The following is a 25,007-nucleotide window of genomic DNA, read 5'->3' on the forward strand; positions in this document are numbered from 1 at the left end:
CCTTGCAGGGTGGGGGTGTGAATGGCTCTTATGTTCCATTGGGGAAGGGGGATGTCAAGCTCTTACAAAGCACCCATGTGAGTTTGTGGGCTTAACGACAGACTTGTGAAGGGGCTGACTACACATTGTCAGAAATTATACCAATGACAGTTTTAATCACTTGAAATGAGCATTTAGAAAATACGTACACCTATGAAAGGATGTGCCAAGCCAAGCAAAAACTTGGGACTGGAGAAGAAAGGAGCCGGACCTGGCAGTTCAGCTTTGTTTTCTCTGCATGGACAGCTGGACAGGCACAATTACCTACAACTACATACATGATGTTGTATTCTGAGCATCTTCCCCTGGGGGGAATCAGCTTTTATCTAATTCTTCGAGAGGCAAATGAAACCAACAAGGTTAGGGACAACTGAACTGTGTGCATCACTCCCTGACTGCAGCCCAGGGCACAGCTGCCCCCACTTACCGAGGCTCGGCCAGCCTCAGAGCTGGCTGCCTCAGGATCCCTGCAGAGCCCTATGTTTCCAGGGTCCACTGCTCAACTGATTTGAGGATGAATCGTGGAAGACTGTATTTTCGACAGCTTTCTGGATGAGTCTGACGTACCAGGCTTAAGAACCATGGACTAGGGTAGCCACCCTTGACAAAGGATGCCTGCAGTTTTGCTTAAGGCAGTAGTATTGCCTGAGAAGAAATGGGTTGCCTCTTTAAGAACACTTGGGAAACCCACACATCCACAACAGCTCTGATGATTACAGGCAAAATGAAACACATGGGTGGGAAATAAATGTACAAACACATTTTGCCACGATTTGCACCACATCTGTGTATTTGCGGCCTGTGGTTTTGGAGCTATTCCTCTGCAATTTTTGCACGTTATGTCTAGGTATCGTTTTCCATCCACCTTGCTTATCTCTGTGCTATCAGCCTGTCTTTGCCTCTGACACCCCGGCTGCCTGCATACACCTTCCATGCCCCTTAAGTGACTTGGGAAACTTGTGGAAAGCCATCTTTTCAGTCAGATTTTGTGCAGCATGGATGGAAGTCCCTGTTGATTCTAAGGAAAGAGGTGGGTGGAGGGACAGTTTTTCTGGCATAGTGAAGGCCCCACCCAAGCACCAGCCAACCGGTGGCTGCTGAAAGCAGCACTGCACAGTCACCAGCAGAACATGCCCCCCAGGCCCCATCCAGCCCCTCACCTGAGCCTTCATTAACACCCGACAATTTTCCTCCGTTTATAAGTTCATGACTGCAGCCTACTCTCTAACCCTCTCCAATACTTAGAAACAGATTCTAAGATCAAGAGAAAACTGCAAGAGATTGGAGGTTTGGGGCTTCAGATATAGAAGATACAGAAGATGCTGGAAAATTCAGTCAGATACAGAAGATGCTGGAAAATTAAGTCAGATTAATCCAGACTCTTGGTTTGATGAATTCTTTTCTTTGATAGTAATCACACCATTCTGCAATACTCTGGTATCTTTGATCATAAGATCTCAACATGCTTCACAAACACTAATTTAACCTCCCACTACTTTTGTGAAGTTTATCATAATCATCCTTCACTTAGGAGATAGGGAAACTGAGATGATGTGTAAAGTAGAAGATGTAAGTAGCTAAATGAACTTTGAAGTGCTGCGTTCTTATCTTAGCTCCCAATTATTTTGACTGAAGTGTTTTTTCTTATTTCCTTCAGATGAATAAACTGATATCAATGGTTTACATAAACAACAGAAACCGCAAAACACACATTCCTAACTTACTCCCTATAACTAAACCTGGGGTGCAAAATGTCACTCACAGGGAGAGAAGATGCAGCAGACACAATGACTTATCATCAACTCAGGGTTTGAAACAAATATCCACTGTACTCTGATGTCTCTGATGCTGACCACAAAGTATGAGGGTATCCGAAAGCTCAGAAGTTCAGATAGAAGTTCAATTGTCTGAAAAAGTTATAAAGATGGAGAAAGGGAAAAAGCAAAAGGGTTGAATTCTTTAAAAAAAAATCAAGATCATGAAAAAGGCAGAAAGGAAGAGGAGAATATTTCTAGCAAGCAATAGGTTATTAAGTTTGGATTTCAATAGAGGTTGTTAGCAGAACAAAGTAAATATTACTTAGTTGGAGGGCTGAGGAGAAAGTGGTGTGAATCAGAAAGGCTGACCAATGTCCGTGGATGACCGGGGACACGGGGCAGACCCGAGGCCATTTCTGCTGCAGAAAGCGAGAAGGCCATGCCATCATATCTGCGTTTCTCCCAAAGCAACAAATCCGTCAACACAAGACTATGTAGAATTCAGCCATGGATGTCAGACTGACAAGTCAGAAGAAATGTAGTAGATCCGTAGTGGCCACTCTCAAGTACAAGCAACTGACTCTGTTTTATGTTTTGCCAAATAAACCCACAGGCCAGTGGGTGGGCGCTTGTCTTTTCATAAGTATGCTAAATCAAACCACCATTAAAACCATTCCCTTGGCCACTGCGCTCCCTGTGGGATGAAGCGTCCTCGCCTCCACTGGACTCCAGCGTGTGTTATCTTTTCACCTCTTTTCTGGGATGAGTTGGTGGTTGCTCAGCACCACATGTGACGACTAGGCACAGGCCCTGGCTGCTCCTGGCACCCACCACCGGCCCACGCTGGGATCCAGCGCTGGCACTGTTTGCTCTGCGTCTCTGCCCCGTGGCTCCCTCCCACTGCCCACCCCCGCCAGCTGAAAGAAGAGACAATGTATTGGCACTGACGGCCATCCCCATCCCACCTTTAGGAGGAGGGGCTGATGCATGAAGATAATATTTCGTCTTGCCAATAGACAAACAGGCTTTTGGATCAATGGGCCACGGCCACACACACACACACACGCACACACACATACGTGTGTTTGTGCTGCATTTTACAGATGTGCCAAACTGCATGAAATTGGCTTTTCTCTCATCTCAATTTGGCAGCATGAAGCACAAACATCTCAAAGGAAAATCAGCAACTGTTTTTATCCATTGTCTCTTCTCTTTTTCTTATTCATCTGATCCATGGGCCCCATCTGAGTTCTTATTTTTTCACATCCTCACTGTAAGTTAACAATTTTAAGAGAGGCATACTCAGTCGGGCCATTTCTCTTCATGTGGGAAACATAATATTAAAAAAAAAAAACTGTAGTTAGATACTTGTTTTAGAAAACATACCCAAAGACTACTCTAGTGCATTTGACTGAAATTTCCACCAAAATGGATGTGCAAAGAAGAAGACACTGTACACACCTTATTAGGAAAATCTCTATAAGCCCAACACTTTTTCAGACATTTTTTTGAGAGGGAGTCTCACTCTGTCGCCCAGGCTGGAGTGCAGCGGCATGATCTCGGCTCACTGCAAGCTCCGCCTCCTGGATTCACACCATTCTCCCGCCTCAGCCTCCCAAGTAGCTGGGACTACAGGCGCCCGCCACCACGCCCGGCTAATGTTTTTGTATTTTTAGTAGAGACGGGATTTCACTTTGTTAGTCAGGATGGTCTCGATCTCCTGACCTCGTGATCCGCCCACCTTGGCCTCCTAAAGTGCTGGGATTACAGGTGTGAGACACTGTGCCCGGCATCACTTTTTCAGGAATTTAAAAAATGTTGTTCTAAATGACTATCATCTTACACAATCAAATATTTAAGTTCTTTGAACTTACATTAAAAAAAAAAAGGAAAACATTGAAGATTCTAAGTGAAGAAAAAAAGGAATATCATGCCACCAGGTTTCCGGAAGACCCTGGCTCCACGATACCAACACCAGCCATGATGGCCATTCACTGAGTGGAACTGATTTCTCACTTTGTAATTCAGAAAGTTTCAGAGTAGCAGAGAAATGTGTGTGACGGAGAAAGCCAGAGAACTGAGTGTGTCTTTTATGCTAGGTGACACTTTGTTCCACAAATATAGCCTCAAAGTGGGTAAAGGAAAGATGGTGGCTGACAATGGGGCATTTCTTATGGAGGCTCAGAGCTGGCAATGCCTCCAGTTGGCAGGCGTACTCTCTTCAGACAGAAGCAACCTTGGATGCCTTTTGCATATGCATTATTGTTGATGTTGTCTGCCAAGACTTCAAGATACCATGAGGTTTTCCCACCATGTGTATGCTGTGGGGGCCGGAGGCATCGTGCCCTAGTGGTCTAAGGGTGGAGCCGGGCTGCAGTGGCTGTAATATCTCACCACCAGGTCTTCCTGTAGAGAGGAGCCAGGCAGCACGTCTGGAGTGCTGAGCTTGTGTGAGACAGTTGGGATAGATCGACAAGAAACGTGCAGAGGGAAGTGGAGAAACAAACAGAACCTATGAAAATAAGCGTTTCAGAACAGATGAAGAAAAAAGGAGAGAACATCAGCAAAAACACAAGGAGATAGGAAAGTGGCAGAAAGTGAAACAACTAGTGAAAAGACTTGTATACAGATAAAGCAATAGAAACGAAATATGAGCTTTTCAAAGGTTGGATATACAAGTGGAAGTTGTGAGTGAACTTAACACTCATCTTGCCACAGAATCTCAAATAGAAAGACGAACATTATTATTTTTATTTTCTTTGCTGTTTAGAATAGTTTAAACTATTGCTCTCCAATAGTTTAATACACTGGTTTGAATAATTTTGGTTCTATCAGAGCTGGCTGTAAAGCATAAGAATGATTCTTTGGCAATGTGCACATTCATTCATTCTTTATCCCCTGACAATGAGCCAGGTCATCTTCAAGGCCCTCAGATGTCATTCTTCCCCCAGGACCCCAGGTGGAAATGCAGGACCCCATCACAATGCAATGGGACAAGTGGTAAGTGCTGACTCTGCCTGGGGGAACGGGCACAGGCTGCATCAAGCAGCTGACACTTGTGCAGGGTCTTGTAACTAATATTTCATCAGTTTTTTCAACATGCCTGTTGAGACCAGTGGGAAAATATTCATCATTATGTTATAGCAGGAAAAACAGAAGTAAGGAGAGGTTAGGAGCTTCTAGAAGACCTCAGAAGTTTGAGAGCTGGGAATAAAAGGTGTTGAGATATATACTTTTAAAACTTATAACGCAAGCTAGTAGGACATATTCAAACTACCACTATACTTTTTAAATTTTAGAATTTCAATAAGGGACTGTAGTACTTTCTAATCCTCCAAAACAAAAACTGATTCAGAAACAAATACATCTTATTAACTTCAATACCTTAGTAACTTGCCTTAGAAAAAATGACATATTCCCCAAAACTCAAACAACAGGTTTTAGATGATGATGTTAGGCACGTTTTTCTCTACTGACCTCTTTTCAAAAAATAATAGAAACGGCCTGAATTTAAAATGTACAGTGTCTTTCTAATACCATTATGAAAAACATTCAGACAGAATTAATTTCATTCTCAACAAAATCCCTGTAAAATAGGGAAACATTTCACTATGAAGTCAAAGAATATGTAAAAAAGATTAAAAACATCTTTAGATTGGTTTTCCCTGAGTAACTGTTAAGGATCCACGTTTATGCTATAAACAGATCTCTCTTATGAAAGGCCCTCCCTACTCCTGGCTCTGCTTTTTAATCACTGAAACAGCTGGGAACTGTTTAAGAATTTGTCTCAAACACAAAACTTGTTTAACAAACTTAATGGAACAGGTGAGGAGACACTCTTCCAGAATTTGAACCCTTCATGGGTCAGATGGCAGGTATCAAGACAGATTAGTGGTATAAGAATAGTGGCTATGTGGAGTTTAATGATGACATATAACTGGTTTTAAGACTCGTGACAGCAAGAAAGAAAAAGGTAAGAAAATAGGAGGTACAAGTAAAAGAGGAGTGGCTAAGCTGCTGCACAGACAGGCTTGGAGGCAAGGCTGTGAAGAGGGGTGGCCTGCTGGCTACGTGAGGGAAGGCCTGGCCAGGGCAGGGTGTGGTGATATTGGCTCTACCAACCTCGCTTCTCAGGATTCCCGGACTGGGCCACCCACCCACTCCACCTGACAAAGTCCCTGCCTATGTCTCTGTTCACGTGGCTGGTTCATTCCCACAGCACCTCCTGCCCCAATTGTGAACTCCTTCCCAGTTCCTACACCCCGTCCCCCAACTCTCTCTTTTAAGTACAAATCTTTCCAAAGTCCTGCTCTAAAACTCCCCTTTATTGGGAAGTCTGTCCTTGTCCCTCTGTCTGATGTTTCCTCAGGCCCAAGTACGACCTGTCCTCATGTCCAGTTGCCCAAATGTGTCAGCGGAGTTTTCTGAGTATGTACATTATGCAATTTTAAATAGATGATGCACCAGAGTCTTCCATTTTGGTTTTGTCCGCAAAGTGATTAACAACATGCTATCCATTCCATAGAAAACACTAGCCCAGCATTGGTTCACAGTGATTAACTCAGTATTCTCTGCCAAGAGAAAACCTTACTGTCCAAGAACCCTGGAGCCTCCACAAGGAAGGTGCCTTTGCCAGCACCTTGATTTAGCTCAATGGGACTCCATTTGGTCTTCTGACCTCCAGAACTGTAAGACAATGAATCTGGGTAGTTTTAAGCCACTAAGTTTGTGATTATTTGTTACATCAGCAATAGTAAACCAACACAGATTTTAGACTATCAAAGTGACACTCAGCTGGCTCTAGGAAGCAAGTACAAAGATGGGTTTTTGCAGACAGTTTTCCAAGGGAGGAGCATGGGGGGTGGTTGGCAGATAAAAGCAGATGACAGCCTGATGTCGCCCTTGGTGGCTGCTCTCTAGCCTACTGGGGGATACTGCAGTTCTAGGAGGAGCCATAGAGCTTGCTGGATCTCAGCGCCTGTCACACTCCCTTGAAACATACCGTTTAGGCAGAATCAGAAGTCGATCACCAATTCAGCTTATCCCTACCTTCCACCACGATCATCTTTTCTACCCCGGGTCAAGAAGCACACAGCTGGCAGTACTAAGGAACAAGTAACTTTTTCTTCATGAAGCTCTAAAGGTGTAAAACAAAATAAATATTTAAATAAAAAATGTCAGGAGTTGAAGAGCCCAAAGTATCCTTTCAGAAGATGTCTTTTGATAACTAATACTTTCACAGGAGTATATGATAATGATAATTAATAATGATGACTAATAAAATGACAATATGCAGCACAAAGTACCTTACACTCATAAAAGCCTTTTCATCTTTAAGAATTTGAAAATGCTTTGCAACCTGACTTCCAGGACATAGGGATTTGAAATTGGGTCTCTGCTTGCCCCCTGAAACTCAGTTTTTCCTGGATTGAGATGAAGTAATCATCTGCCAATTGATGTAAACTCTTTGATATTAGCTCTTTACACATTAGTCTGGCCCTACGGCTCTCAGATACAAGTGCTTAGTTTGTGTATTCTGTGAATTATTAACCTACTTTTTCAAAATATGTTTCTGAGACTTACCTCCTGGAATTTGAATTTGCCTGGCTCTGCGACCAGCTCCCTGTGCACACTCTTTTTTCCCCCTAGAAATGCTCCTTTAGGGAGTTTATGTATGTCAGGATTTCAACTCTTGCACATCTTGCACATCTAGGCCCTAGCCCTGACCTCTTTTCTCTACACTAGGCCTCCAGCTCCAACTGCCTCCCTGATTTTGCAGCACAGATATCCCCAAGGCACCGTGAGTGTGACAGAACACCTCAACACCTCCCCCTGCAAAATAAGTCTTCTCGCTGGATCTCTGATCTGGGTTCCAGCATCGTCACCTCCTCACTACCATGGTCAGCCTGTGTCCTGGGCGTCACCCTCAGCTCTGTCTCCTCTTCCACATGTCCTCAGTCCACTCTGATTCCATGGCGTCCATCTCTGCCATGTTCCGGCACCTGTCACTGTTTCTCTCGCCTGGGCTGCCCTGGTTCAGTGAGTCCCTCATTACACCCACCCCACCCCGGGCTGTCCTGGCAGCTTCGCAGCTGCTTCCCTTTCATGTGAGAGTTTCTGTTGGACAAGGACCTTATCTCATCTATCTTTAAATTTCTTGGTGTTAGACTGGGACTTACTTCTAAGGTAATGGAATGTTCAATAAACATTCTTTTCAAATTGAATGTTAAGAACTCAACCATATATTTTATTTTCGTATATACTGATATATATCTGAGAAGCTGAAGGTAAATCAGAATTATATTTTAAATGTGCATGGTCAATGTACTATCTAAAACATTCCTGTAATAAATCCTAAAACCTGCAGAATCTTTTAGTACCTACACAGTCACTTATTTTTTAGTTTGGATATTCTTATACCAGGTTTTCATGGGGGCAAGGCATACCTGATTTACTCAGGAAACTAGCAAATTGATGACAGCATTACAAAATGTACAAGCTAGATTTTGCTATTAAGGACAGTTCCTATTTCGAGTAACAGCTGAATGAAACCAGGTATTTACTGACGGGCCAAACCTGTTAAGCATTTGTCTAGGAGGCAGATCAGAGCTACTAAGTTGGGATGGAAGCCCGTCAGTGGTGGACCTATCACCTTGGCAGTTAATGACAAAAGGAGCCAGATGAGTTTTTACCTTTGCTACTAGATGTAACAGTGGGCAGTGAGGTCGGAGAAGGCATGCAGGGGGAGAGAGGTGGTGCAGAGCCCACGGTAGATGGGCATGACTACATTTCAGCCCCAGAATATTTTAGTGTCTGCAGAGCAACTGTTTTCAAGTAAAGAAGGTGCTAGGAAAACAATCAAATTTGATAAAAAATAATTAACCTTATCGAGAGCATGAGGTAGAATGGGGTGAGAGAAACCACAGGCAGTATTATCTGTGAAATCTCCATGAACACAGATTTTTGGATTGCTGTTATTTTGGAAGATAAATATGGCTTGGTAGAACAGGAAGAGCACTGCTGATTTGTTAAAAAAAAAAGAGGGTTTTTTTAGATTTTAGAATACAGAGGTCATCGGCTAAAGATGAAAATAAAGATGGAACAGGTAATCACATCAGGGATGAATGGATCTCTCATAAGTAATTCTATTCTTTAGGTGATCTACTTCAGAGCTACTTTAGGTAGAAGTTGAGCTCAACAACTAATTGTTCCTCCTATGGAAAGTTGATGCAGATGCTAAAACAAACTTTTAAGATGATAAAAAGATTTTGAAACTTATTTTGCAGATGTCAGTAAGTCTGCATTATGATTATAAATGAGGATAGTCAGTCATCACCTGGATAGCTTTATGGAAAAAAGGTACAGATGTTGCAGGAATTCTCTACGGGTGCAAGTAATGAACATATCTACATTAGGAATACCAGAAGGACTTAAGGATAAATCAAAAAATATTCTTAAATAAAGGAAGATACATAGCTATGTATAGCCATAAAGATTTTTGAGTCTTTAATGACATCATTTTAATCTAGATCTGATAATAAAGAAACTTCAAGGAAAAAAGGAGGAAGTTGGGGGTATTACAATCAGTACACAATTACTATTTCATTAGATATGAAATGCTCTTGAGGGGGGAAAGCAACCAAGGAAAGAACCCAGGCTTCAGGAGGAATGTTATATGGCCCTTGGGGTTTTGTATGCAATCCTATGAAGTATGGAAAACAAATAGTGGAATATTTAAGAATCAACTGAAGAGACTGAAACTTAAAGCTCCCTTGGTTAAGTCCAAGGAAGGAAAAGGGCAGGAAAGGCCAATGTGATTAAGGAAGGATATAAAGATTAGTATGAGGAGCCTAAGAGGGAGGCTTAAAATATATAAACAGTGATTTAGAGATATAAACTATTTATAAAATACAAGCAGTAAGAAGTTCAGAGAATAATTACAGAAGAGGAAGTATTCTGATCAGCATTCCACACTACTGTGGTCCGAAAGTTATGGGAGCAGAGGATGCCAGATATTAAAATGGGAAGGGACCTTACAGAACGAGTAGTCTCGCCTCTCTTTCTATAGGCCCAAGAGTGCGGGAAGAAAGGCACTCATCCTTAATCTGCTCTCTCCACATCCTCTGACCCTGGCTCCCACTGGTCAGAGAAAGGAACAAAGAAGAACAGGGGTGGAGGGGAGGATTAGAGCCTTAGAGGTCAGAAGGAGCAGGACCGGGAGGAATGGACTGGCTTCTAACAGAGCTGGTACAGATGAAGGGACAGAGTGGGGGGATCTAATTTCCTGCTTTGGGAGGGGAAGTGTGAGAAGGTGGTGAGAACAGCTATGGGAGAAAAGGGGGACAGTTTCAGGACAAAAGGCCAGGCTGGTGAGTGTATCGAGGGCTTTTCACCCCCAAATGCGGAGACAGAACTGAGGGAAGCTCTGACTGGTATTTATATAAGTCCTCTGATGACAGATCAGGTTCCTGAGGTCTGGAAAGTGTTACATATTATTATTCTAAACAGGGCTATGAGATAGAGCAAGCAATTATAGGCCATTTAACTTAACATCATTTACAGAAAAATATTAGGAAAAGTTTGCGGGGGGTGGGGAGGAGAACTCCACAAGCATATGGTAATTTGATCAGAAACAGGCCACATGTTTTTACAGGAGGAAGGTGTTGTTTTAACTAGCTTGTTGGACTTCTTTGAAGTTATTGCTTTCTTAGTTCTAGGTTTTAACCCATGATTTTTCCCTGATATCTATAAAGATTAGGAATAAATATCAGATATCTAAGTAAATAAAACAAAAACCAATCACAACTGAGGAGATTAAAAATACAATGGGAAGAAAAATGAATGTTAAAGACAAACAGTGTAGCAAGGAAAAAAAGGAGTAAACATCAGCTAGTAGAGTTTAAGCCAAGATACTTTTCATGAAAAATACTTGATTTGGGTCTGTGAATGTGTCCCTTTATCCCATTTCCTAAGATGCTCTGCAGAAAAAAAAGGGACTTTTTGTTTGTTTGACTGAAAAAATCTCTTTGCTTTTTTTTTCTTTTGTTTTGCTTTTTTAGTGGACTGACCATTTGATGTGGTTAAAAATTTGGCACATTAGGATGATTACTTCATTAATCCTTCCTTTGTGAATTTTTAAGTTAAAAATTCTCAAAGAAGAAGAAGACATATTTGTGGTTATTTTATATACATTAATAGGTCAATACTAGTTTTCTCATATTTACACAATATTTCTGCACTACTGAGTAGCTCCTGAACTTTCAGAAACAGGATCAGAAAGGGTGAAAACCAAGAAAAAAATGAGCATTTAAAAAAGTGCTTAATAATATTCACTAGACGCTTCAAGTATGTTTAATTATCTATTTTTGGCTGGTTAGTCTGCACAATTCACTAATAATGTCGCTCTACTTCTCCAAAGATCCTGGACTCCAGGAACTGCTATCATGTCTTCTTTTTTTTGAGATGGAGTCTCGCTCTGTCACCCAGGCTGGAGTGTAGTGGTGTGATCTTGGCTCACTGCAAGCTCCACCTCCCGGGTTCCCACCATTCTCCTGCCTCAGCCTCCCCAGTAGCTGCGACTACAGGTGCCCGCCACCCTGCCCGGCTAATTATTATTACTTTTTGTATTTTTAGTAGAGACAGGGTTTCCCCATGTTAGCCAGGAAGGTCTCAATCTCCTGACCCCGTGATCTGCCCGCCTCGGCCTCCCAAAATGCTGGGATTACAGGTGTGAGCCACCATGCCTGGCCGAACTGCTATCATTTCTACATTTGCAATCTCCACAAGGGTGGAGACTGTATCTGTTTTGTTCATCATTGTACTCCTAGGGTCTAGCACAGTGTTTGATAAATATTTAGTGAATGAATGAATGGTTAAGAACAACATCAATATTGGATATTTACTCTGCGCCAGACACTGTACTAATAAGTACTTTGCATAACTGACTCTGTTAATTCTCCAATAATTCTTTGAAAGAAGTCCTATTATTAATCTTATTTTTAAAAATGAGGCAACAGAGGCACTGAGAAGTTAAGGAACTTGCCTATGGTCGCACAGCTAGTAATCAATAGGTTTTAAACTCAGGCAGTTTGGTCAACAGGCCCACATTTCAGCATAATTACCACTTTCTCCCTAAGAATGAACACACAATGCAATAAATCTGTGCGTCAGTGCGCGCATGTATGGAAAATTGTACACAAGACAGGGGTCTTAAGTGGCACAGAACTCAAGTACTAATGTTATCATCAACAAATACCAGAATTCAGGAGTGATGGAAAATTTAAAGTCTAATTTCCAGGATCAGGCTCTCTGTGGTAACAAACCCCTGTAGGCAGAGTACCAAAAAATGTTGCTCAATTGAGCTTTAATTAGATGCCGGAGTCTTTAGTCCAGAACAAACACTTCGAAAACTTCACACTGGTGCAGAAGCAATATTGAAGGTTTTGAGACACTAAATCAATGAGGAAAAAAAAAATTACCAGCACATGTGGAACTACTACCTCTACAGAATCACTGGTGGCCTCTTTCAAGCTAGTACCTGTCTTTGCTGAGCAGAGGGCCATTTTTGAGACCATTCTGAGTCTTATTCAAAACATAATATAAAGCTCTATTTCCCTTTAGTCTTGCTGTAGGATATCAGTGTTCTGAGACCTGATGTGTCCTCACCACTTTTTTTTTCAAATTTTCTTTATGGCTTTTTTTTTTTTTTTTTTTTTTTAGTTGGAGTCTCGCTCTGTGGCCCAGGCTGGAGTGCAGTGGCATGATCTTGGCTCACTGCAAGCTCCGCCTCCCGGGTTCACGCCATTCTCCTGCCTCAACCTCCTGAGTAGCTGGGACTACAGGTGCCCGCCACCACGCCCGGCTAATTTTTTGTATCTTTTGTAGTAGAGACGGGGTTTCACTGTGTTGGCCAGGATGGTCTCGATCTCCTGACCTTGTGATCCACCCGCCTCGGCCTCTTTATGGCATTTTTTTTTTTTTCTATCAGTCATTCTGAAATGATTCTGAGAAGACATAGTTATTGGTTTGAGTGTCCCTCTGTGCAGAAGATCTTGGGGGACAGATGACCTAAGCTGATCAGTGAAAGCACTTTTACAGACTACAAGAAAAATAAGAAGCCTTTGGCATGTGCAGGATGGACTGAGACCCTGAGAAGGAAAGACTCAGTTTAGATGTGAGAGAATTCCACATCTACCCTAAGTTGAATGTGGACAAACCTCAGAGAAGCTTGGTGCTTTTCAGGATTCATACAAAATGGCTCTAGACCATTGGCTGTTGGGACCTCACACCTAACTAAAAGCTTATTTACAATGTAGTCTCCAGTTCTGGTTACCTTTCAACTGGAAGAATATTCTCACCCCTGAGGCAATTCAACAGAAGGCTGTCAAGTTGATCCAAGTTTTAGGAAAACTTGTTGTTCTGAGGAATGAGGTTAAAAGTTTAGTCTCACCATACAGGAAAAGCTTACCCAGTGGAATATTAAGTTGAAGTGGAGTGAATGAAATTAATGCAGCCTAGAGGCTTAGAAAGATAAAATGTAGTTCAAGATTCAAAATTGGACAGTAAAGGGAAGCTCAGGAGAGAGCCAAATCAGTGGAAAAATAAAGCAAGCATATGAAATCAGACACCACTCTTATACTCAAAGAATGCTAGTGTCAACAGAGCTGCAGAACAGGTATGATGATAGCATTTGAATGAACAAAAGAAACGGGAGGGATGCGGCGTCGGTCACGGCAGGAAAGGGGGTCGATGCAGATTCAAGAACAGTCTTGTTAGTCTGAGGGTCCTTTTCCTGTTCAGTGAATTCTTTTGTTCTGTGTCCTTATCAATCCCACACCTTGTCTAAGTAGGAATGACAGACAAGCCATTCTTAATGACTTCCTAGCTTTTGAAACTATTTTGGTGTCAGAGGGGGAAAGAGCCACATTTAAGTTGTAAAAATTGAGGTTTCTGTTGGCTTAGTAAATTTCCTTCTCTGAGATGACCATTTTTGATTGTAGATACAGAAAAGCATTTGCGTAAATATGCGATCTGTGCAATGTTCCAGAAAATTGACATCTCTGTCGCACCTCATCAGGCCAAAGAGTCAAATGGCAGCACAGCTCAGGGCTCCAGCCGGCAGTCCTTGCTATGTCAGCACAGCGTGGCTGGCATCTTCCTCCCTGAGGGCCAGTACACATCCTCTCCTAGGCACACCCACTCTCCATTAGCACCGGGAACAATGGTTCACTGTGTCAGAGCCCCGGCCACGCCCTGTGCCCGGACAATGCACAACTCCACAGCCCTACCTCTCCCAAGCATTGGTTACTTCCTTTCCTTTCTATTTCCTCCTGTGTGTAGAGTGCATGAAATACAGTTTTTTCCTTCTGCCTGAAACAGGACATTTTAAAGAGTGGTAAGTGATGACCGATTCACTTTCAGTCTCTCCTCACTGGGGTTTTCCTAACCTCTCCAAGGTTGTACAACAGATAGGAATTTGGTTCAGAACATAGGGAAAATGGTTTCAAAAAAATTCAATTTTCACAGTTAATGTTCACTTCACTAGGTAACACATATGAACGTTTCTCTCTAGAGATGATGCTTTCTATTATCTTTAGGTATATTTCATATGTTGAGTTTTGCTTCCATAGTGAGGATGGACCTCATTAAAGCAATAACAGCAAGCTAGGCAGCTTTATAAATTTAGGAAAGGAGGATGTTATGTTCTAACAATCATTTTTTAACACAGGAACTTCTGTATTTAGAAATTCACCCATCCATCTAGCAATCAGTCAGTATTTATTAAGTACCTACCTTGTTATAGTCTAGTCTAAGTTTTTTTTTTTTTTTGAGACAGAGTTTCAGTCTTGCGCAATGGCACGCAATCTCGGCTCACTGCAACCTCCGCCTCCTGGGTTCAAGCGATTCTCCTGCCTCAGCCTCCCGAGTAGCGGGAATTACAGGCATGCGCTACCACGCCCGGCTAATTTTGTGTTTTTAGTAGAGATGGGGTTTCACCATGTTGGTCAGGCTGGTCTTGAACTCCTGACCTCAGGTGATCTGCGCGCCTCTGCCTCCCAAAGTGCTGGGATTACAGGCGTGAGCCACAGTGCCAGGCCTTAAGATATTTTTTAAAAGTCCCTATCCTCAAAGAGTTCACAATTTGGTAAAGAGAGAAAGACATGTAAACAAATGATTATAGTGAGTTACAATAGGCACTATAATAGAATTATGTATAGCATATAATGTGGATACGAAGAAAGGAGTGGGAAGGAATTTCAGCAGTACTGATGTATCGGCCAGAAAAGCCTTCACAGACAGGGTGGTCCCTGACCCGAGTCTTATAAAAAGCAGGGGAGACCATTTATGGTATAGTGTGCAAGTGTGGACTTGTGTATGAGTACACAGACACAGACACGGTTGGAGAGGCCCCAGATGTCCTGCAGGTTTGGGACGGCGTTGTTAAGTCAGGCATCCTGTAGGTTATCAGGGACCAGCCATTAGAATAGGAGACCAACATGAGGAGATCTGCTTGTGATGTGAGATTCCATTTCTGAAATCAATGATTTCTTTTGGTGGGTTTAACTCTTGTTTTCCTTTATAGAGCAACGAAGTTTGTGGTTAGAATGATAATCTCAAATTGAATTCACTGTGTTCTGATTTTGGAAATGCATGCTGAAGGATGCCAGGGAGCTGAACTGACAGCTCCAAAGGCTGGCAGCAGGCATTCCATGAGAGCATTTTCCCAGCCAGCCAGCCAAATGTGGCCACGCACTGGGTGGCCAGAGAGTCCTTACCACTTCAGTTGGCCGGTAGTACTTGAGGTCCACAGTCACGTGAACTTTGCCGGTCTCTTTACATCTGCCCACTTCATTTTCATTCTTTCCTTCCCACCTGTAAAGAAGATAAACACTGAATCAGCTCCTAATTGCTTGGGAACATTTGGCCATGCTGTAGCACCTTCGGATGCCCCAGCGCTCTCCCTGCAGGAGCGCTTAAGCTCATTAACCACAGCAGCACAGGCTGATGCTCTACTTGATTATTACAGCAATGGCGACTTTCAAAGCCTTTCTAGATCTGTTTTGCAAGGGCAGGGGTTTTCCTTTTCAAGAAAATCATGATGAATTCAGAAGTGAGACTTTAGAAATGAACAGATTAGCCAGAAAATAAAATTGGGCAACTTTCAGGGATTTCAAAGATTTTGTATTTCTCTACACCATTCTTGGTCAATTAATTATTACTTATTATAAATTAATTAATATAAATTAATTAATGTCTTTTGTCTTCCCTTTTTTTTCTTTCTTTTGTAGTTTTAGGGATATTCAGTGTCAATTCAACACATTCCATTTGGGAATAAGTTTCGTAACCTAATTAACCATTCAATGCATCCCTGGATCACACACAAGTTCTCCTGCTCTCCCCAGTCAATGGTGGCCCCTTAATAAGTCTCCGATGATTAAACCTCCAAAAAGTACAGAACTAATTGTTTGTTTCCTGCTGAGAGAGGGTATATCAATATTACTTTCCTATAACCTCCTCTGACCTAGCTAGGATACTGTTTGCACGCAAGTTTCCTTCGCTGAACATCCACGGTTGACAGCAGTAAGGATCCCAGGAGCAACTCCTCAAGTCCACACTATGCAGGATGAGCTCATATGCTTCGAGATTACCTTCTCGCTAAAATTCTACTTATCCATTTTATGTTCTCATTTTTTTATAAATCAAGCCACTCGCTTAATGGTAACGTCTGGATGTCTATAATATTATAGAATTTGGGTTATTTATTTTTACATATAAACTTTTTTTTTGCAAAGAAAGAAAAGAAATTAACAAGTATGACATGTTTGACTTTACTGTTTATCCTTAGAACCAGTTTGCATTATGAGCTGGAGATGAGTCCTATGGACATAGGACAATTCTGTGTGCTCTCAGGGTCACAGTCACCACGGGGAAGACGAAATTAGTTACTTGACTATGTAAGCCCCAGGCACCACTGAAAATGAACATTGAATGTTGATCCCAGTTATATTTTGGAATAGGTTGAGAATTAAAGACATCAACTGGCCTCATAAGCCTTATTTCTGATGAATCACCTGAATGTTCTGTCAAATCACTTCTTGGTAGCAAAGGGGAAATATTTCACTGTTGGAGGAATAATCAGTTTGTTAGTGTGCTGAATTTACCAATGGACTCAAGGCAAATATGAAAATTGGCCTGTAACACAGAGAATTATATAGCACAGTATGTTGAATAATATACAACTGTACAACTGGTCATTTTCCTCATGACTTTTATATTAATTAATTAACACAAAAAGGGATGTTTGGTAATTTGTTTTCATTTCTTTCTTAATGTTGATTAGATCAATTTGGCAGGTCATATAGGTCTAAGAATTTCAAAGCAAGGGAATTGGTAGGTAGGATCAGAGCTAAGTTTTTGGAAAATTCACCAGGAAACGGTAAGTGGGTATTTTGGAGCATGGAAATTGAAAGTGTTTTAAAACATAACCTAAAGGAATGATTACCCTCATACATCTCCTCTGGATAAAGACCAAATCTTAGCTAATATCCACAGGAAGGGAGGACAATTGGTTGTCATGATTTTTTTTTTTTAATAACTATCTAATTCTCAAGTTAATTGTTTAAGTAGAACCTTTTTTAAAAAATTTTGGTTAGGCTTTCAGTAGATGAAAGTATATTTGTATTTCACAGGCATGTTTTATCTATTTGTGCTCACATTTCGTACTTCGCAAAGAGAAACAAGTTCAGCAGATACTTGCGTGATAGTATCTCCAACCAAGTCAAAGCGTTAACAGAAATACCATTTACAATTTTGCTGACTGATTTTTCATTTGTAGCTGGCCATGCTGACTTATGTGCACATCAATATTCCACTGTTCTTCCACTGGTAAATCTCAAATGCCACAAACATGAGAACTGGTGATTCAAATCTATTTATAATTCAATTTTTAAAAAATCACACACAAACACACACACATACTGAAATCGACAAAGTCTTGGTAAAGACTTGGAGAGCTTTTCTTGATTTAGGAGGGGTGTGTGAGTCAGGAGAGGACTGAGGCCGTACCTGAGGGGTATTTGGACTTTAGTGGGGTCTATAAACTGTTTCTGTGAAGAGCCAGACAGTAAATACTTAAAGCTTCACAGATCACATATAGTCTCTGTTACATATTTTTCCTTTCTCCTCCTTCTTTTTCTGTTTCTTCTTCCTCTTCTTATTTTTTCTTCCTCATTATTTTCTTCTTTTTTTAAACCACCCTTTAAGACTGTAAAACCTGTCCTTACCTCCAGGACAGTAAAACAAAAACAAAAACAAAAACAAAAAAACAAAAACAAAACAAAAAGGGCCTCAGCTGGGATTTGGCCCACAGGCCCCAGTTGCCCACTCCTGCTTTGGCCGATCAGGTTAATGGTATCGCCTCACCCTCAGCTGAAGGAAAGCATTTAATTCCTGTTTATAGCAGCGGACTGCATGGCTAGACTGCTTGAATTTTAGTGTCTACTACTGATTCTCTTTGATTGCTTTGCTGGTCATAGACTCACATTTGGGATTTGTAACACTAGCTGAAATGGGAAAAGGCTGAAGGAGAAACACTCCCTCTCTGAGGGGTTTATTAAATACAGCCTGAAAGTCAGACTTGGGTCTGGTGCTACTTTGGCGCTCAACAGGCACCAGCTCCCTTGCACGACTTTCTTGCCACTGTCTGAACGCTGTCTGCTGAACTTCCATCTTGCAAATGCTGTCTACAGTCAAAACAGTCTCTAAGGGCATGGCATTGCCCTGTACAATTAATATAGCTACATTGAATAAGCAAATGTAATCAGGAAATGGCTCAAAGCTGAATTGAGTTGGCAAAAACCACTTTCTAATTTGCACCAGGTCTGAATGAGGGAAGTAAGCAAAAGTTTCGGCCAAGTGCCAAAAAACATTCAGTTACAACAATACATGAAACACTTGTATTAACAAGTAAAAGGTAACAGCTAACGTGTCCTAACAAGTGATGTTATGACTCAAAGCAGGGCTGCACTGTTAATGAAATGACGGTGGCTTGACAGAGAGGAGAGGATTCGGTTAATTAACAAGAGTTACTACCCACTAATTTAGATCAACAGCTCACCAAGCAGGGATCCTGTATAATTCAATTTTTAAAATAAATTGTTGGCTCCTAATAGGCATTAAATAGCAACAGAAAGCACCGAAGAAGAACAGAATCAAGGACAATAAGGCAAGATAAAGCGCTATGAAAATCTACTCAACTCGGCATTCCTTTGAAGGAACAACAAAAGCAAAGTCAGTCACGAGTCAAGTTTGGGGCTATTAGACCTAAGTCGGGGCGGTGGGGAACAACACGCTGCTTGTAGTGACCATGAGTCAAGTTTGGGGACTATTAGACCTAAGTGGGGCGGGGGCAACACACTCCTCGTAGTGACCCAAATATCATAAAAGCGCTCAGGGATTATTCTGAAGAAAGGCTATTTAATTAGGGTATGGAAGTAGGAAGCTGCAGGAGCTAAAATTTAGTCAGTGCCATAAGGCAGGCCTGGAGGAAACATTAGCTTCTGGATAAAGATGGTGGTTTTCACACACTTTTGCTCCTTCCGCAGACCCCTTTCAAAAAAGGAATCAACTCATGTGAGCTAAGAGGGCAGGAAAGAGATGTGAGAAACCAAATTCTGGAAGCTGGAAAGCAGATGGATGAGTGTTAAAGGACTGAGCAGAAGTCCTAGAAAAGTCTCCTAAACCAACAGTGGGAGAGCTGAGAATGGCCCCAATTTACACTTGCAGAAGTTCCCAAATGCTCAGGAAGTGAGACCTGATTGCAAATCTCCGTAGGCAGCAGTCTGGGGCCTGATTCCCTCCCCGATTCTGCACTGCTTGGGCACTCACTGCCTCACCCTCCCTGAGGTAGAAGGTGGCTGGACTGAAGGCTATAGGCTCAGTGAAGAGTGGGTCACCATGCTGAAGACAGAGGAAATTAGGTGATTGTATGCATGGCGAATACTGAGACCCATCATCCAGCTCTCTGTGGGCTGGCAGTCAGGTGTGTTTCCTTCCAATGAAGACACTGGGGAGGCTTCTCTGGGCATCAGAGATTCTCCAACTAAAAGGCCCTGTCAAATCCTCTTATAATAAAATAGCCACAAGCTCTGACTATGCTCTGAAAACTCACAAGTAGCTTTTTAGGCCCCCCACTTTTAAAGAAGCAGAAAACCAAGTATTACGAGACAGGAAATAAATAAGGAAAATCACATATATGAAAAATAGAAATCAAAACAAACAAACTGAAAAAAAGCAACTTGGAGGAAACACAACAAGCAGGGGGAGGAGAATTAGAAACAAAATAAAACAAACAAGAAAATCCCCACATATACTACCTTTGATATCCTCAGACAGAGAGATCAGCAAAGACATCAAACAAACAAGAATAGGATACTACATAAAAAGAAACAACATGAAACACAGGATTTTAGAAGTTGAAAACAAAACATAGAAATTCATAATCCAAGAGAAGATTTTAAACATACAGTTGAGGAAATCTCCCAGAAAGTAGAGCAAAAAGGTGTAGATATGAAAAACCAGAAGAAGGAAGAAAAGAACATTAGAGTGCCTCAGGGCAGTCAGTATAACAGGATTTCCAGAAAGAGTACAGAAAAAATGGAGCAGAACAAACAACTCTCTTAAAATAAGTCAAGAATACTGATCAAAGCAGAGAGGCACATGCATTTCCACACCGAAAGGGTGCCCCCCAATAATGAATGGGTCTAGACCCACCTCACATCAAGTTCCACACCACTGGGACCAAGAGAAGGTCTGAACCACTTTCCAGAGGGGACAGATGGGACTGGGAGTCAGAATGGCTCTTGGTTTCCCATGGTGATACTGCAAATTAATAGGCAACGGAGTAACACCTTCAAAGCTCTGAAGGAAAATTATTTCCAGTCTAGAAATATATACCAGCAACATTATTAATTTTGAGATTGGACTAAAGATATTTTCAGGTATATTTTGTCACAAAGTATTTGTTTCCCAGGCATCTTTCTCAGGAAACTAATTATGATTTTGCTTCACCAAACCCAGTAGTCTTGAATAAGATGTCAGGAAATAGGGGCTCCGTGCAGGACAGCAGCTAAGAGAGCCCCCCAGAGGAGCATGAAGTGACACAGCAGGGTTTGACCTTCTGGCTAGTCCACACGGGGTCAGGTCAGAGGCTCTAGGACTGCCTCAGGAAGATGTGACTGACAGCCCAACTGGGGTTGGAGAGCCTAGAGAGGTGATTTGCACAGCTGGAGCAGAGTATGGGGTAAAGGTAGTGATAAGTACATAGAAAATGAATAGAACAGAGAAAGAAGGCATCTGTTAGCTCTACAGTAAACAAATGACAACTGTACACATAAGATAAAATAGGCCGGGCATGGTGGCTCACGCCTGTAATCCCAGCACTTTGGGAGGCCGAGGCATGTGGATCACAAGGTCTGGAGTTCAAGACCATCCTGGCCAACAGGGTGAAACCCTATCTCTACTATAAATACAAAAAATGAGCCAGGCGCGGTGGCGGGCGCCTGTAGTCCCAGCTACTCGGGAGGCTGAGGCAGAAGAATCGCTTGAACCCGGGAGGCGGAGGTTGCAGTGAGCCCAGATCGCACCACTGCACTCTGGCCTGGTGACAGAGCGAGACTCCGTCTCAATAAATAAATACATAAAAATAAAAAAGATAAAATAAATGTGGTTTACTGGGAATGCATAGCATTCATCAGTCATGGTAATGTAACACTAAATATTGACGTGACTCCAAAATTAAAATATAACAAATGAGTATTAAGAGAATGGAGGGATAGGTCAAGGGGAGAAAAAGAGAGCAAAACTCTTGTTTTGAATAAAAGGAGGCCAACAGATAAGGCCTGGAAGGGAAAAATCAATAACGACATGTTATTTGGAAACATGGAGATAAATGCCAAAATAATTGTAATATAGTACAATAGAATTTCCAGAAACAAATAATTATCTTTAAATAAGACAGTGTACCACAGCAGAACAACAAACATTTCTGTATGTTGGAAAGGGCCCACAGAGCGCCCCAAACAGCAGAGCACAGAACATTCCCTAGCACATGGGCCTAGCCAGGGAAATGGGCTGGGAGGAAGCAGAGGGTAGGAGACAGCAGGGATTCGTGAGAATTCCTGTAGAATGATTCCAGGACTAGGGTGCCGGGGTAACTGGACAAAAACATCTAATAAAGAAGGGAAAAAAGAATTATAAATGTGAGCTTTATAAGTAGCAGAGTGTGAGTGACTCACCCCCTCCCCGCAGGCCCCTCTACGTTGCAGAGAAAGCGAGACTGCAATGAAGAAGATGGGCCTCAGCACACCCCAGCCTGAGCTCTGCCCCAGGGATGGGTATTCTGTCACACTAGCTCCGCTACAGACCCAGCACTTCCTTACAGGATTCCCCTGTCACCCTGCCTCTGGATGGGGAGGGGATGACATCTTTGGCGCCATCAACATTCCAGATCCTGCATCACCACAGAAGCCCCTAACAGGGTGGCCAGACGAAATCTGCAGAGAAGACGGAGCAGGCAACCCTGGGAAGAGGCAGGCCAAGGTGAAGGATGCGACCTCAGCAGCCCAGGGAGGAGGGCAGTCAGCACTGCCAAACTGTGATGATGGACAGATGTCAGGAGGATGCAGGGACTCAAGCAGGGCCCTGGGCACATCAGAGAAAGCTACTTGGATAGGGTGTTGGGAGCTGAATGGACGGGGTGAGGCTGTGTGTGGAGGTGGCTCCTTGATGCCTTTTGGCAGAACATGGGGAGAGAGAGGCCAGGCAGTGACTGGAGGGACCCCGATTCTGAAGGGGCATCTGTAAAAGATGAGAGGGAGCCCCAAAGGAGGGCCAGAGGCCAGATGCAGTGGCTCACGCCTGTAATCCCAGTACTTTGGGAAGCCGAAGCAGGCGGATCACTTGAGGCCAAGAGCTTGAGACCAGCCGGGGCAACATGGTGAAACCATGTTAGGTCTCTAAATACAAAAATTAGCTGGGCGTGGTGGTGTGTACCTGTTGTCCCAACTACTTGTGAGGCAGAGGTGGGACGATCGCTTGAACCTGAGAGGCAGAGGTTGCAGTGAGCTGAGATCGTGCTACTGCACTCCAGCCAGGGTGACAGAGTGAGACTCTGTCTTTAAAAAAAAAAAAAAAAAAAAAGAGGGCCAGGGCTGCATGGGGAGGCTGAGTGGCAGCCTGAGCCTCTTGAGCAGGCAGAGGGCTGAGGCCATAGGTCAGGAGGAGGCACTCTTCCAAGGGGCATCAGGGCGACCTGCTAGTGGGACAAGGAGAAACGAGGGCGGATGCCATTTTTATGCTTGGGAACCACTGTTTTAATCACAGAGCCACTCTAACATTTAAAATACAGCACTAGTGTAAACGGTGAACCCTGGATCTATGAGAACCTTAGCTGTGTATGGCCTCTTGCATTGCTACTGAAATGGAGGCTGGTTAGCCTCCATCCATGCCTAGAATTCTTCCATTTTATTTATGATAATTATTCTAAGTAAGGGGCTTCTGGCAGTACTAAGCCGAGCTGTTATGTTGTAGTTAAGGAATAACCATCTACAACAAAAAATGTGAAATTTAAACCCATTATACAGCTGTTCATGTAGAAGGCACTTCTTAAGATTAACGCCTACATCTGTTCTGTGATTTCTCTATCGTGGGGCCCTTATGAATATTACTTACTGAATTCATACGCCAAGAGGCAGGCAAGTAGCATCATCTGCAGTGCATAAATGGAGGAACACAAATTTACAGGGCTGAACAATTTACAGATGGCACATGGGGAAGGGGTGCTGGAGCCAAGACTGCCAAGCCAGTCTCCTGGGCTGCCCCACCCTGGGCCCAGACAACACCTGTTTCACGTGGTCTGAGCCGAAAGGGTGTGGTGCCCTCTCAAAAGGGCATGGCCATTTCTGTGGGGAGGCCTCCTCAAACATTAATTTCAGTAAGAGTGGTCAGCTGGTCAATACTTGCCTTGCTTTTTTCTTTTTAGCAGCAGGACTGAGAAATTACTTAATAGGAGGCTCTCCTCTCAAACAGTCTTTTCTTATGCTTCATCCCTAGGAAGTCAGACTAGGAAGATGAATTCAACGGAAAAAGCCTTGTGAGGTGGTGCCTACTGAGGGTAGCTGAAGAGATCAAATAATCATAATGATAACAAAAAGACAAGACCAGAGATGGCTCTCCTTGGCTGTGAAAACGACAGTGAACGGATCTTCTGATGCAGAGCTAGCATTTCAATAAGCCTCAGTGTGTCCACGCTACCTCGCACAGCTCATTAAATGTGCTCTAGCTGCCTGCTTCATTTATATTTACCAAACTGGGGCATATTAGCCACCCCCAGTGGATAAGGATGGAGCTTCTGCTGTATGGGGGAAAGCAAAACTTATGGAGGCTTCCTGCAGGGCCACAGTAAGCAGGCAGTGCCAAAACGACCAGTGCCCAAGTACCCCCAGAGTCGCTGCCACTGTTTTGGGCCATCTGCATCTGTACCTCTTTCACCTACACAACTGTGTCTATCCATCTCCCTTCCTCCCACCCCCACAAATCTTCACCAAGCACCCACTAGGTGCCAGCCAGTAAGCTAAGCCAGTTGCTAAGGACACGGGTATGTGGAAGCTAGACAAGTCTCTGTCCTTAAGGAGCCTGCAGTCTATGGCCACCACAGTCTTGTGACGGAATGACGGCAGAGAGCCAGGGTGCTGTCAGAGCCTGGAGGTAGGCATCTAGCACAGACTAGGTGGAGGCAGGGTGTTGGTCAGAGGGAGGATGCCTAAGCTAAGACCTGAAGAATGAGTGGGAAGTGGCCAGGAGAAGCAGACGGAACTGCAAGAGCAGGCATTTGAGGAGCCCAGTGTGGCCAGGCTGGTCCACCCTCGCTCATCAGCTTACCCAGCACCCACACACAATGCACTAGCTCCTGCCTCCATGCCTTTTCTCATGCCCTCCCACCCACCTGGAATGTCTTCCTCCTTCCTATCATCCGTATCTCCCAATCTGGACAAGGGCCAGCTTCCATCTAACTTTCTGCAGACATAACTCCAATCATGATTGTGAGGCTATTACTTCAGTATTGATATAATAAATTTGCACAATGTCTTCATATTTGCATAGATATTTGTAAATAATGTGTTCTTATTAATTGACACCCAATTAGAGTCTATA

The 25,007-nt window shown here is 42.9% G+C and overlaps 1 protein-coding gene across 1 annotated transcript in view; it reads right to left on the reverse strand.

Moving 5' to 3' along the window:
* The window catches only part of GMDS (GDP-mannose 4,6-dehydratase), a 616,989-nt gene that overhangs the window by 87,638 nt on the left and 504,344 nt on the right, over positions 1–25,007 (reverse strand). Inside the window, exon 9 of the mRNA XM_054491027.2 lies at positions 15,572–15,668. Coding sequence (XP_054347002.1) covers positions 15,572–15,668 — 97 coding nt within the window. The remainder of the gene's footprint in view (positions 1–15,571; positions 15,669–25,007) is intronic.

The sequence above is a fragment of the Pongo pygmaeus genome, chromosome 5 (assembly GCF_028885625.2).
Source record: "Pongo pygmaeus isolate AG05252 chromosome 5, NHGRI_mPonPyg2-v2.0_pri, whole genome shotgun sequence".
Taxonomy (NCBI): domain Eukaryota; kingdom Metazoa; phylum Chordata; class Mammalia; order Primates; family Hominidae; genus Pongo; species Pongo pygmaeus.